At 26.5% G+C, this 15,986-nt stretch overlaps 1 protein-coding gene across 1 annotated transcript; it reads right to left on the bottom strand.

Moving 5' to 3' along the window:
- Positions 1-7,201: 7,201 nt before the first annotated feature.
- Positions 7,202-8,149, bottom strand: LOC105636482 (large ribosomal subunit protein P3y). The gene is made up of 2 exons (XM_012219760.3): positions 7,875-8,149; positions 7,202-7,563 (listed from the first exon to the last, which is right to left on the bottom strand). The coding sequence occupies exons 1-2, from the start codon at positions 8,073-8,075 to the stop codon at positions 7,393-7,395; spliced, it is 372 nt and encodes a 123-aa protein (XP_012075150.1). The 5' UTR covers positions 8,076-8,149; the 3' UTR covers positions 7,202-7,392.
- Between the last annotated feature and the right edge of the window lie 7,837 nt (positions 8,150-15,986).

The raw sequence follows: 15,986 nt of genomic DNA, 5'->3' as shown, positions 1-15,986 counted from the left end.
TTACTAAAACATAGGTATCATACATTCATCGATAAAATTAAAAGAATTGGTTAAATCTATTAAAATGTTCAAAGTTCAGGATTTTTTTATCATTAGGCCTATTTAATTTATGAGTGAAGATTATTTAATTTATGCTCCAATAATTATATAATCAAGGAAAATTAAAGGAGTTCTTGAATTTTATATTTATAGCTATATCAAACAATTATCTTTTTTTTTTTTTAAAAAAAAAGAAAAATATACAATCCTTTGAATTTATCAATTATCCATTCAATTTCATTTTTTATTTTTACTATTTCTTAGAGAAAAAGTCCATATATATTTGAATTGAAAACCTGATTTTTATCCCCCTGAATTAGGTGCTTTTAAACGAAAGTAAATTTTCATTTGGATTTATCAAATCTTTTCTCATAATGGGTAATTGAAAATTACATTTTTTTTTTTTTGACATTATTGTTTAGGTATTTAAGTGGAAAGTGTATAAATATCTCATAAAAATAGCTTGAGAGACCTTGCAGCCATGAAAGCTGCACTCTTGGCTATAATTTTCATATTAATATCTGCTATTGTTTTCTTTACCATGAAACCAGCCCACATACTGAAAAGGAACTTATTAGTTATTCCTAAATATCATGTGCATATTGTCAACGACCTGGACAATGATATCCTCAATGTACAATGCAAATCTAAGGATACCAATTTGGGATTTCATTCGCTCGGTAAAGGTGAAGCCTTTGAGTTTCATTTTCGCGTCAACTTTATGGGATCGACCAAATTTTGGTGCACATTCAACTGGGGACCTGGTCATGGAGGCGAGTATAAAGTATTCTGGTATGGCATAGGTCTTGCCCATAAGTGCATTTTCAGTGATTGCTCATGGTTTGCAAGAGATGATGCATTATATCTAAAGAATAAAGAAGCTAATCTGGATGAGAAATATTATTATTGGCAATCATGATATTTTATCCTTATGATCTTTTTTTAGCTATTTCTATTATTTAATCACTTGTTCACGTAAAAATGTATGTTTATTTTCATTTTATCAAATTTAAGAGTTAGAAACTCGTATTATGTAACATGTTATGCAATTTGTGGAGTGAATTAGATGTAACAGATTAACATTTTCTTTATATTTCATGGTTGTTATTTGCATATTTTATGAACATTGAAAATTCAAAATCAATCAAGTTTAAATTTTTTTTGTTTAATAGAATTTCATTTCGTACAACTTTCTTTTCATTTTAATACTAATAATCATACAATAATATTTACTCAACTGATTGTTTTCATAAAATCACAGTATATTCTACAATGATATAATTTATAATTATTATAATGTCAAAATTATTTTACGATGCATCACTTATATAGTTAAATTTGTATTTTTTTTTTCCAGTTTTGATTAATAAATACAGATTTTTCAGAGTATTTTATCGAAGGTTCTATTTCAGTTTCGTAAATTATTTTTTGAAGAGTATTCTTTTCAGTTTTGATTAATGATTACAGATTGTTTGTCTTCTCTCTTTTTTTTTAGAGTGATTTTTATGTAGAACGTAAAGATCTAGGGTTAAGGATTTCCTAAAGAGTAAAGATTATAAATTTTATTGATTAATTGATTGGGTATACATTTAGCACATTCTCAGTTTAGTCATTTGAGGTAGTGTTAGATTTATTTTTATTTTTTTTATAAAGTTGAACATGGTAAAAATAAAACGACAAAATTTCTTCCAAACGTCAGACACCCAAGGAGATGGATTACATCAATCATATGTCTTTATTTTGAAATTAACTCCTCCGGAAATTGATTATTCTAAACTCGGATATATTTTATTAAAACTAATTTTTTAAATAAATATATGCAAATCATTAGTTCTTTTAAAGTTTAAAGTTTTAATTTATTTAAATAAATATATGTAATAATACGGCATTTGAAAATTTTTTAAATTTTTAACTTTTTCAAATTTATCTTTTAAATATTTGATTTTATTATTTTATTGTGATTTAAAAAGATTTTATTTTAGGAAAGGGATAAAGCAAAGAAAAAAATATTTCTTTTTATGTTAATATTCTTTTTTTCTTTATATTTGTGTAATTTATTTGGATATATTTTTTAAAAATAAATTTTCAAATAGAAGTACTTACATAATTAAGCTTTTCAATTTGATTTGTTGTTAACATTTAATTTGAACAAGTAAATTTAAAAGAATGATAATTTTTAAACAATGAGAGTTTGGCAAAATAATTACGTTTCAATATTATCCTAATTCTATTCTATTATTAAATTTTTTTTCCATTATTTTTTTTAAAAATTACAATAGTAGAATAAAAGTAATTATTTTTAATAATTTCTAATATGATATTTCATATTGGTTTAGTGTTCAGCATCATGTGATTTTCAACTATTCTAAGATTTTAGCTGATGAGGTGCTTCTTTTGAATAGAAATTACTATTAATTTTATTAATTGTAGTTTAATAGTTTACTCATCATGTCATGAAGAAACTTTTAGTTACCAGTATGGTATTTACTATTTACACCTATGTTTAGTGCTTACTCTTGCTTGGCCAATTAATAAGAAGACATTAAATAAGAAGACAATGAAACTTAAAATTTTAATATGTTAAATTAATATTTTAAATTTTTAATATCAAGGATGGCGTTATTGGCAGAGCTATTATTGTTAAAGGCAGAGCAAAAATTTTTGTGCTGACACAATTTTCTTTTTCTTGCGCTATCTTTTATTTACATCTCATATTCAAAAGATAATATGTGTTATTTTTATAGTATTTTTAATATAATTTTTATTAGGATTTTTAATATTTTTATTAATTTAATTAGTTTTTATTTAGTTTTATTTATATTTTTGTTTAAAATTTCATTGAATCACATTTCACTTGATCTTGGGGAATTTTGCAGCATTTCTATAAGAAACCAACCAAAAATACAGAAAAAAATGTTCCTAAGTTCAGAATCTAGCTTGCCCTGAGCGTGTCATCTAGCACCCTCGTACTGTGTTGAATTGAACAGAGACTCAAAAGCTAGCACGCCCAAGCCGTGTCAAAGAGCATGCCCGTGCTACAAGAGGTTGTCGATCCTTGAGCGTGCTCACTCCAGCACGGCCCGTGCTGCAATTACCTTGAAGTCCCCAGACCCAAGCACACCCAAGTCGTGCCAAAGAGCACGCCCAAGCTGCAAGTAACTGTCGATCCTTGAGCATGCTCATCCAAGCGCGGCCCATGCTGCAACCACCTCAAGGACTCAGTTCCTAGCACGCCCAGACTGTGCCAGATAGCACACCCGTGTTGAAGACCAGATTTTTCCTTGAGGCCAAAAACGTCAATTCTAGCCCATGCCTCTTGCATGGATGCATGGACCCGCATGAGATGCTTTTCTGATGTACCAATCAAGTAAATCCTATTTAGACATTGAAAGAGTCCTAATTGGGAGGAAATACAAAGTCTAAACAGTTTTCTATCTCAAGAAGATTTCTTACTCAGTAGGAGATCCACTCTCTTAAAGGAACACGAAGATATTTTCAGAAAGTATGATTGAGGGCGATTTTCATATTCCATCTTTTGTTCTATTAATTTTTATGTAGTTTTCTCTCTCAAGACTTCAAGTGCTAAAGATTTGTGTCAAGATTCAAGCCGTTCAAGCTTATTGCCGACTAGTTTTTATTCTAAACTATCTTTTTGTTTGTTATTCTTTATGTGATTATTTACAAATTCAATTGAATTTTATTTAATTACTATATTGAACTAAACTCTCATACTAGAGATTTGATGTAGCTTAATTTCGATTTCAATTTATAATATTAGATTTGTTTTTCTTTGTTCAAAGTATAATTTATTATTGAACTTAATGCTTCTAGACAGAGTTTTTCCCCTGAATTGATTTATTTCATTAATCACTATCGGAAAAGGGTGTTTGATATGAAAAATGTAATAAATTACATGGAAATAATAACTTGATGCGGAAGCTATATGGGGGTTTTCATAAATTAATGACCTTAGGTAATGAATTTATAAACAAACCATAAAACTTAATGATTTAATTCATGTTTGATTGCATTATTGGAAGATATGTGATTAGACCGAGTTAAAATAACTAACAATATATCGGGAGAGCTTGTTAGTGATTTTAGGGTTATTTCCCCTACTTGAACAATTAAAACTAATTATCAAATTAATAAAATAAATTGGATAGAATTAAGTGAAATCAAAATCCGTAGTAGCTTTTAATCTTGGTTTCTTTTCATCGAATTGTCTTGCTTGCTTTTTTTTATTTTATTTTATTCTCTTTTACTTATTTAGATTTTCTTTAAAATAATTCTCCTTATTGTAGTCTAAATAATAGTAAGTTAACACAATTTTAGTACTTAGTATACAATTCTTGTGGGACGATACTCTACTCATTTTTTATTACTTATCGCGATTTCGTGCACTTGCAAAAAAGCCTGTCAAAAGACTCGAGCATGAATCATCATTGCATTCAATATCATTATATATCAAGCGAGGTATTACATAAGAATTATAATTACAATTCAATTAGAAATTGTATTAAATTACCACTTTATTATAGAGTACTGTGTGTTTAATTTTTATAGAAAAAATCAATAATAAAAAAATTTATATTTCTTTGACTATAGGGTTTAGTATTATTTTACGTTAAGGAATTTTTTTCTTATTATTCTATTTCTTAATTTTAGAGGTATTATTTTGTTTGAGTTATTATTATTATTATTTTTGCTTTTAATTTCAATCATAAATATAAAATTATAATCAAAAATAAAAAAAAAATTAAATGAAACGAATACAAACAACTTGCAACCTATGAAAAAACTAGTTTCCCTAAATATCCTAATTCAGAAGTGGGCAACACCTACGTTCTGACTTGTGTTTCAATTTCGGCCTCAAAGCTTGTAAACAAACTTAGCAGTCCATTTAGACTCCAAGCCGCCTCTTTCTTGCGTATCCTCTTCCATTTCTGTGGCCATTTTTAGATTTCTGTGACCCATTGAGACTCGACTCATCTCGACTTTGACTATTTTTCTTTTGAGGAACGACGAGAGGCCTTTACCCTGCCCGGATTTCCCCAAGTCACCCGATTAATATATATTAGTATTTTTATTAAAAAATTAATATATTTTTGCATATTACATATTTAAGCATTATAATTTTAAGAAATATTTATTTTTGATAAAGATTTTAATTATTGTAGATTTTATTTTGAAATTTGTTTCCATCAATTTCCAATTAAAGAAATATTTAATTATTGATGCATATTACTAATTACTAATTAGTATGTTTGTTTATTCTAAAAAAAATTAGCATATTTGTTTTATTTATCACATTAGAATATAAATAATAGATTCTCGTTAGTTAGTTATATATATATAAAAGGATTAATTATATAAAAATAATTATATCTTTAATAGTGAATATACATTTAACAACCATTATAAAAAAATTTAGAATTTCACGTCTCTTAAGAAAACTATTAAATTTATTAAGTTACAAAATTGACTATATTACTCTTAACTTAATACTAATTCTCTAAAAAAACCATTATGTTAAAATAATAATTATTATTTATATACAAAAGGTAAATATGAAAAAAAAAATATTTATTAATTCTTAAAACTATAAATATAATAAGTATTTTAGAATAAATTATTTTTTCAAATATGACAGCTCTTATATTATCACTTACTAGTTAGCACAAATAACTAAACTAACGGATTGATCATGTTTTCATAACTGTTTTTCATAAAAATTAATAATTATATGAATTAAATTTTTTCATGAAAAGCTAAAAGCTAAGACTATGTTTACTCACAAAAAACAAATTTATATTTTCTATTTTCTGTTTTTTAAGAAAACAGCTTTCTTTAAAAATGAAAATTAAAAATTAAAATTAAAAAATAGAAAATGCGTTAACAATATAAAAATCATATTTTAATTTATTTTAATTTAAAAACTCCACGAACATTATTCATAATTTACATAATGAAAATAAAATATTATAAACTAACTTTAGATATCCTTTATTTAAAATTTTTAAATTTTATTATTGATTATTTATATTATAATAATAATAATAATAATAATAATAATAATATCAATTTTTATTATTTTGTAAAATTTTTTAAAAAATAAAAGGTATAATATCTGCAATAACAAAATCAATTTTATATTAAAGCATAATATAATGTTTTATGTTATTTAAATATTTTTATTTATTTAATAAAAATATTTTATAAAAAATTATTTATAGATACTATAACATCAATTATGAAAACATCATTTTATAAAATAGAAAACAATTGAAAAATGTCTTTTGTTTTAAAGAGAAACCGTGAATAATAACTTAAAGCTGTTTTTCAAATTTTAATTAAATTTTAAAAAACTGAAAAACTGATTTCTAATGTTCCAAATAAAAATGAACACAAAACTCTATTTTTCAATTAAAAATATTTTTTTAGAAAGCCACTCCGGCTTTCTATAAGTAAACACACCCTAAATGTTACATGAGTTAACTATTAAAGCTGATGCCCAACACATGCTAAGTTATTAAAATTATGTCTTACGTTTCTGATTCATTAAAAAAGATATTAAGCACATAAAAGTTGAATTATTACAAGCTTTGCAACTAATATATCTTTGCAATTAAAAAAGATATTATGCACATAAATACTAGTACAACTATATATTTAAAAATTAGTTGTATAAAATTGATGCAAACATTAATAAGCCATTTATAAATGAATTCATTTGCAAAAAAATTGTTTACAGATGAAAAGACATTCACAAAAATTTATTCTGATGAGAATCTTAAGTGATATGAATTTTACAAAATATTTCCAAAAATTCAGTTATAAATATTCCAATCGCTAAATAATTGATATATTCAGAATTTCACATTCTTCCTTCTAATTGAAAAGTATGCCAAGAGGTTATTCAATGCACAAAAACAAATCATCCAGTCTTTTGTAATCACTGCCCAAAGAGGTTATTCAAGACCCAAATTCGCGATCCGAGATATTTAGATCAAAATGGGGTAACTTGACTAATCCTATAAGCTTGAAAGGTCTCTACACATCAATGAATCAGAAACCCTAAGAAATGGCTCTACACATCAACTAATCAAAAACCTTCCACCATGAAATTAATCACACATAAGAGGCACAGTTGCTAATAAAATTTAAAAAAAATTAAAAAAAGCATTTTAGGAAGAAATGTTAATATTTTACCAATAGACATTTTAAGTAATATAGGAAGTGTTCTCTAATTCAAAATTCTTAATCTGATCTAAATCCAATCCACCAACTCCAGCAAAACAAAACAGAGAGACAAAATAAAGCACATAAAAAAAGAGTAACTTAGCATATTCTCTAATCAAAGAGAGAGAATCCCATATCATCATCACTCTCTTCCGCTGGTTCTTCCTTCTTCTTTTCCTCAGCAGCAGGTGCTTCAGCTGCTGGTGCTGCGCCTCCAGCTGGAGCTGCAGCAGCAGCTCCTCCACCAATAAAAGCTCCGCCGCCGCCACCACCAATTATCACCTGCTCCAAACAACATATGCACAGTACCAGATCAGGAATAAAACATATGACAAACAGTGACAATTTCACTTTCTATCAAGGAAATCAATTAAAAAAACATTCATAAATGTAACAAAATGATTAAGAAATAAATTTAAGTCGGCGTTTATATCTACAAAAATGCTACCACTGAAACAGAAGAAATGCTCTTGCTGCTACAAATACATCCAAAATATGAACTCTAGTAACAATTTCACTTCCAATCAATCAAATCAACGATATACAAAACGACGAGTAATATTATCTAGAGAGAGCAAAGGAGATTTCAAGACCTGAAAAACGGCCGAAGAAGGGGTGATTGTAGAGAAAGAAGACTGGACACCGCCGGAGGAGTCGGAAGAGAGAGCGGTCTGTACAAGCTTTCTCTGCAGATCATAGGTGGAAGAAGCGGAAGCCTCGAGATCACCACCAGCGATCTGCTTAGCGGACCACTCGCCACCGGATTGACGGCAAACAAATGTGAATACTCCCATGGTTCTAGGGTTTCTGATAATATCCTTCTCCCAAAACAGAAAAATCCTATCACAGGAAGAAGATGAGGCTTTAACTGCCTTGTTAAGTAGAATTTATACGAAGGAGAATCCAGGTGGCTCGTTGAAACCCTAGGGTTCTTCCCAAGAGACAGACTTGTCCCTTGCATTTTTTCTGAATACCAAAAATGACCTTGTACATGTGCAAACTAGGCAATAGGCATGGCCACAGATTCCACTTAAACCAGAATCAAACCGCAATATTCATGAACCAGAACTATGATTTAGTGTCAGTTCAAAATAAAAATTGAATTTTACAAACCGGTTAAGACTCATGTTAACGTCAAAAAATAAGCTCAAATTGACTCAAAACCACGGTTTCACCAAAAATCAGTCTAATTTACTCTGGTTCAAATTGAGATTTGTATTTTCATTTTGAAAATTTTTGTAATCACTTGGTCTATTCTGTGGCTAACTACAAGTCTAAATAAATATGACATAGTCGTGATATAAAAAACTAAAAACTCAAACCTGTGAGATGGGATGACAGCGATTCTTTCTCCTTTAATTTGAAATCTCGAGTTCGAATTCTAAGTATAGAGTCTCTTTAAACATTCGGGATAAAGCGTTTTACCCCCCTTTGCCCGATTACCGAATGATTAAAATTAAAAAAAAAAAAACTCAAAGCTCAAAGAAATGAAAGTAGCAAAAAGAAAATATAAATACTTAGTTCAATTTTTTTTTTTTTGGTACATATGGGAGTTTAAGAACATTTTTTTCCTTTCAAAGTTTTTTAAACTTAGTGCAAAATTACATTGTTTGAAATATGTTTTCTAATAATTTATTTAATCAATAATTTTTACACAAAATAAAATCATTATTTATTTGATTATTTTTCATTTGTTTGCAAAATTAATGAATCTCATTTTTTATAAAAGTATAAGTATTTTAAAAGTTATTTTAAAATAAAATTTAAATTAATTTTTTCTAGAAAATTAAAAAAAAAAAAAAAAAAAAAAAAAAAAAAAAAAACGAAAACAGGAGGGGGAGGGGCTGTGACACGATCGGGAGTGAAAGGAGAACGGGGATGGGGATTTTTTTTGTATTTTTAGGTTTCTAGAATTTTCTCATTGGTTGTTGGGGTTTGGGTCGATTTGAGTCTGATTTGGCTCAAATCATGGTTTTAGCTTGGTTTTTTAATTGATTTTTCAAGGGGTTAAGCAAATATAAAATATATTTGCAATAAATTTGTTAAATAAATTCACAATACATTAATTTTATTATTTTTAAATATAATATGTCCTATAATATAATTGGTTAGAATTTATATTTAAATTTTTAAATGAAAATTTTTTAAAATAATTTTCCGGATTGTTTCAAGTTCATGCAAAAAATGAGTCACCCATTTATGAACACGAATATAAATATATCGTGTCGTGGGTTGACACACGGATTAAACGAGTGACTAATTTATTTAAGAGTAAATAGTTAATTTTAGTATTAGATATAAATATTCCAATTAAAACTTATTTAAATTTTATTGTTGTATTAATTTTTTATTTTAGTTATGAATCTTGAAGAATTTATGCATTTTATGTGTGAATTTATTTTTAATATAATTGAAGTTAAATAGGTTAAAATTTAAAAATACTATAGGCAGGTTAACTGGGTTGTATATAGGTCAACACGACTCACTTAACATGTTTATGATATTAAACGGATCACAGAAGTTGTATATGAGTCAACACGATCCACTTAACATGTTTATGATATTAGGCGGGATAAACGTGTCGTGCTCATGTTACCTGCTTAATTTTGTGTCGTTATTATAAAAAATTATTTTATTTTTTAATATTGCTCCACGCATCACATGGGTTCTAAAACTAGTAGATATTAATAAACATGATATTAATAAAGTTATATACTCTATATTTTTGTTTGATTTTGTCAAACAAATCTTAATTATCTTTGTTGTATTTTTCATATTTCTGTATATGTGAAACAATAAAGTAAGGTAACAAAATAAAAGATAAATTTTAATGTGCTAATTATCATTATTTATGCTTATAATTTTTTTAAAACATATTGATTCAATTATTTTTTTCAATAAATTTTATTTTTGAACGATCTTTTAAAGGGTCAAATATTGAAATTTATGCTTATAATTTTATTTTATTTTATTACTTTTTTTACTTCTATAATATATTGTATGTAAAAAAATTAAATTACGAATATGGACAATGAATACATGTGCAACGAACATTCATAAAAGCTAGTGATTCTATATTTATAAATTCATTAACAACAACAAAAAAAGAAAAGAAAAAGAATAGGTATTATTATTTTCAAGTAATAATATTTTAGAAGCAAAATAAGAATCTATTACTAGAAATAGAGAATCAACATTAATATCCAAACAACAACTATAAGATATGAAGAAAATCTTTATCAGTAAATGTAATTCAGCACACGCGTGGCATAACATTTTAAATAATAATAATAGGTTTCTAACTCTTAAATTTGATAAAATAAAATAAACATTCCAAGTGATTAACTAATTTTGAAACACAGGTTTAAATTATTGTGGAATATAAATTGATGAACTTTGGCTATTTTTGCATTTTAGACAATTATTTTAATTTCAGCAATTGATGTAGTGAATTATTTTTTTGGTTCTAATGATAGCCTCTATCTTGTGTCTGACTGTCCGTTATGAAATTATTGATGTTGCGGTTAATGGATTTTACCTGTTGACACGTTAGTGGCACATCAAAAGTCCAAACTTTGAACGTTTTCATAATTTCACCCTTTTTTTTTTTTTTTTTTTTTTTTTTTTTGAAAATGTCATATGAGTTGTTTTATAGTACTTGCACGTACACACGTAGTACATAATTAAACCCCTATCAGTTTACCATGTAAAATTTATTGTTTAATTATTAATAACTAATTTACTGAAAAAAACAAGAATTTAATTTCAAAATACTAAAATGACATTATAAAATACAAATACGTTAATTTTATTTTTCATTTAAGCTAAATGACAGAAAAGAGTCTCAACTTAAATTTGAAAATATAACTTAAATTTTGAAGATTTGAAGATTTGAAAATATGATTTTCATTTCATTTATATTTGATAATTTTGAATTAAAAAAATAAATTGTAGCAATCCAAAATAATTTATTTTTAAAATAAATAATTGTAAAATTAAATATTTTCAAAAATTTTAAAGAGAGAAAAAAATCATAGCATCAATTGGCAAATTAAAAAAAAATGGCTAAAACTATAAAAACAAGCAAATTTCGTGTTTTTTTTTAGTTATTTAGCAATTTTTTTAACGTGGCATGATAATATGGTGCTAATGTACCAAAATGTGAACCCATTAATGACAATTTTAGCAATTTCTAATGGATATAGGACGAAGGTTATAATTACAGTAATAAAATAAGGTTATCTCATCAATCGCTACAACTAAAAGAATGGGTTAATATTTATTTTTTTTATCATTTAGCCAAAAAAATGAAAGTATTATCTTAAGTAAAAATTTACGTAATTCAAGAATTAGAACATTTATATTTTGAAAACGAAATAACTCACCTATATTAATTGGATTCTTCTACTCCACAAATATTTCTAAAATCAAACAAATAATCGTCATTAAAGAAACTTTAGAAAAAAAAAAAAAAAAAAAAAAACCTATGATTCCATAATTCAATCCAACAAATTAAGTCCCATAAAAAGCTAAACAAATTATATTTGGTGCACAGTTAATATTTTGAGGCAAAATAAATATTTAGGTTTCTTTGCGTTTATATTTTATTGAAAAAATAATTAAAGATAAAATAATATTTTTTTATATAAAATAATCTTTCAAAGCAATGCAAAAAGTAAAGTAAAATAAGATTATTTATTTATTTTGAAAAAAATAAACTGAAGCTAAACAATAAAATTGAATTCAAAGCAGTTCAAAAATTTTAAAAATTAAGATAATTGGATAAGATTTATCAAATTTACAATGGCTTTATATTGATAATAATACCCATGAACGAAAAATTAAGCGTCTTTTTTGTTTAGAGCACACAATTAAAATATCGAAGATGTTGCAATGGCTTGAAGAACTTGATCTGGGTTTCGCAAAAAGGTTCAGTGAATGTCTACATTTGTTTGATGAGATGGATGTAGAGAGACCAATGGCCAACGAAAAAAGAGTATTGAATTGTAATTAAAGTTTCTCACAACAGCCTTATATATAATTTATAATAATTATTGGTTTCTATTCTTAATAATTATAAATATCTTTGGTGCAGGTAGAGTTTACAAAACTCGTTGGCTTTTACTGGCTTGGATATCAGTGGCACTTAAAGTTAACTTTTTCGCGTTTACAGATAATTCACTTAGTTATTACTTTGCATCCCCCAAAAATGCTTTTTCAATGATCAACCTCCAGTTGCTGATTTTCGTTAATGGTGGACTAGCATTCTGTTTGTATTTTGTTGGTCCGATTACTAAGTACCATGTCATCGGATCTGCTGGAAAATTTATAATGCTTGGTATTAGTTTATGCGGTGTTATAATTTTAAAACAGTTGGTGGAGGATATCAAGTACTGCTATGCTTTAATTTCGTTAAACGTGGAGCTTCAAGTATACAGAGAATTACTATTTAATTCAAAGGATTATGGGTCATGGGATGTGTTATTTTTGATTACTTTGCAGATAATTATTGTGAATTTAATTAAAGATGGGAATTTGTGGGTTTTTATACCTACATTTCTACTTTGGAGGCTTATAAATCATAGGTACAAATCTAATCCTTCCTGCTTCAAATCAAAGCAATTCTAATTGGAGGTATTGTAGTTTTGATGGATGTAAGTTTTCAATGTTAATGCTTTTTCTTTATATTTTGCATAAATTGCTAGTTTTACGATTTTGTTTTCTCTTTCTTTTCGTCTTCTTCTTCTCTATTCAGATTATAGAAATTAAACTATTACCCATTCAAAATTTAATATTATGTTTATAAGTTGTTATTACCTTATATTTAAATTTAAATTCCAAATTTATCCAAATGAAATCACATAAAAACTAGAATTATAATTGGTATATACAAGTACTTATAAATCTGTAAAAGATATTTAATATGGTTTGCATGACCTTTATTCGTATGGAGGATTTCTAATAGATTATGCATGACTAGTAATTATTATTATGATGAATTGTCAATTTTTAAACTTCCTAAACTTAAATTTTATAATATTAATCTCCCTCTGGTCATAATCTGGTGATGAACCAAATCGGAACAATGACAATGACGAGGCAAGAATCATTTAGAAGAAAATAAATATATTATTGTTAAGTCTGCAATGACTTGAAGAATTTGAGCTGCGTTTCGTAGAAGGGTTTAATGAATGTACACATTTCATTGATGAGATGGATTTAGAGAGACCAACGGCCAACGGAAAAAGAGTATTTAATTGTAATTAAAGTTTTTCACAACAACCTTATATATAATTATTACCATGAAAGATGGCAATTTGTTATACCTACATTTCTACTTTGGAGGCTTATATATAAATCATAAGTGCAAATCTAATCCTTCCTGCTTCAAATCAAAGCAAGTCTAATTAGGGATATTGCAGTTTTGAGGGATGTCAGTTTTCAATGTTATGCTCCTTTTTGTTATGCAACTTTTCAATGTTAATGCATAACAAATCTTGTTATGATTAATTAGAAATATATTGCAATTAAAAATTATATTACAATTTATCAAAAAAAAAAGAAAGTTATTATTTAAACAACTATTCAGTTTTAATGGGCACAAAATAATTAAAAATTTTTAATTGGAAATTTTAGAGAAAGTAACAAATTACAGTCCAATCTTGATTGCTCTTCTACAACAATTCTTGTAAATAAGACAAAAAAAACTTACCATGAGTTCTAATTCTATTTACTATTTAATAGCCAAAAATGTATAAATTCACTTATGTGGTATTCTTCAAAAATTTTGTTACAGTTAGTGAATAAAATTAAACCCATTAAATCAGTAAACACAGCAATTTCTAACGGATATAGGACGGAGGCTATAATTACAACAATAAAATAAGTTCACACCATCAATCGTTAAAATTTAAAGTATTCGATTAAATTTGTTTTTTAAAAAAAAAACTAACTCTATTAATTAGACCCTTCTTCATAAATATTTCTAAAATCAAACAAATAATCCTCATTAAATAAAATTAAAAAAATTACCTATTGATTCCATTATTCAATCCAACAAATTAAGTCCCATAAAAAGCTAAACAAATTATATTTGGTGCCGAACAGTACACAGTGCACAATTAACACTTCCACCTTCAAAAGCTCAGTAAATATTTTTGTATTTATTTTGAAAAAAAAAAAAAAAAACTGAAGGTGAACAATGAAATTAAATTCAAAGCAGTTGAAAAATTTTGAAAATCAAGGAAAAATAAGGGATGAATTATCTCGATTTGATTGAATTCAAATCGGGGTTAACTTCCTTTTAAAGCACCTAATTTTGGGGGATACTTAGCAAGTTTCCTGATCATCAAACATGATATGACATAAGCATGAGATATTTCACTTGTCTAACTAAAATGCAACGACAACCTCGTTGATACACACCAATGCAAAAAAAAACCTCATTAATATTTGGAAAATCTTTTTTTTTTTTAATTGCAATTGCAAAATATTTCAAAATTTAAAAGTTAATTTCATTCTATTCTGTTTTTTTTTTTTTTTTTTTTTTTTTTTTTTTTTTTTTAATGAAAGGTAAAAAATGAAATTAAATTCAAAGCAGTTCAAAATTTTGAAAATTAAGATAATCGGATAAGATTTATCAAATTTGGCATCTCTTTATATTGATAATAACTCAAAAATAGACGCATAATTTATTTTTGTAATCATGAGAACTTCAATCTTCCTTGCAACTTTGACATTAACATTTGTTAATGTTATTTTTATCGCCAGTTCTCGACCCCAACCCACGAAACAAAACCAATTACTCATAAAGAATTTAATTTTCCCCGAGTATCATGTGCATATTATCAATGAGCTACGCAATGACATCCTCAATGTACATTGCAAATCTGAGAATGATGATTTGGGATTCCATACACTCGCTAAAGGTGAAGCCTTTGAGTTTCATTTTCGTGTGGATTTTTTTGGAGCTACTAAGTTTTGGTGTACATTCAACTGGGGAGCTAATCATGGAGGTGAATATAGAGTATTTTGGTACGGCATAGGCCTTTCCCATAAATGCAATTTCAGTGACTGCACTTGGTTTGCCAGAGATGACGCGATATACTTGAAGAATAAAGAAACTAATGAAGACGAGAAATACTACCCTTGGCAATCATGAATTATATTCTTGTAGTCTCCTTAGCTACATTTGCTATCAATTGAATGATAAAGGATATGTTTTATCTCATGTTATAATGTGATTAGCTATCTTACTATTTGCAATAAAAATAACAATTTATATTGAAAATCTATTATAGTAGATAACTTTAGCAATTTATATGTCAATTTGATTTGTGTTCTCACTTCTTAATACTTATAAAAAAAAAAAAAAAAAAGAGCCTAAAAGCCAAAGACAAAATATTAATTCTGCTATTACTGCTTGGCATTACTGATATTAGTTTTAGGATTATTTGTTATTTGTTGTTGCTGTCGTCTTAGCTGCTTATTAAATTGTTTATCTTGTTTCGTGAAAAGGAAATTGTGGTAGGGTAAAAAAAAAGTATTTATGAGTTTAATTAAAATTGATATTTGAAATAGTAGGGGTCGCTAAAATATTTTAAATTCATTTTTGAATAATAAAATTAAAATTAAAAGAAACAATATCAGAACACAAAATGCACCTGCAGAGAAAGAGTTCTTGAGTTTAATCTCCACTAAATGCA

Source organism: Jatropha curcas, chromosome 8 (genome assembly GCF_041381405.1).
Source record: "Jatropha curcas cultivar XTBG-Jc1 chromosome 8, XTBG_Jcur_1.0, whole genome shotgun sequence".
NCBI lineage: Eukaryota > Viridiplantae > Streptophyta > Magnoliopsida > Malpighiales > Euphorbiaceae > Jatropha > Jatropha curcas.
Note: the sequence above shows the minus strand (reverse complement) of the source record. Positions and strands in the feature narration are given on the sequence as shown.

Coding starts and splice junctions, on each gene's coding strand:
- LOC105636482 (XM_012219760.3), bottom strand. CDS start 8,075: ATGGGAGTATTCACATTTGTTTGCCGTCAATCCGGTGGCGAGTGGTCC. Junction 7,564..7,874: donor CTTCTTCGGCCGTTTTTCAG/GTCTTGAAATCT, acceptor TGTTTGGAGCAG/GTGATAATTGGTGGTGGCGG.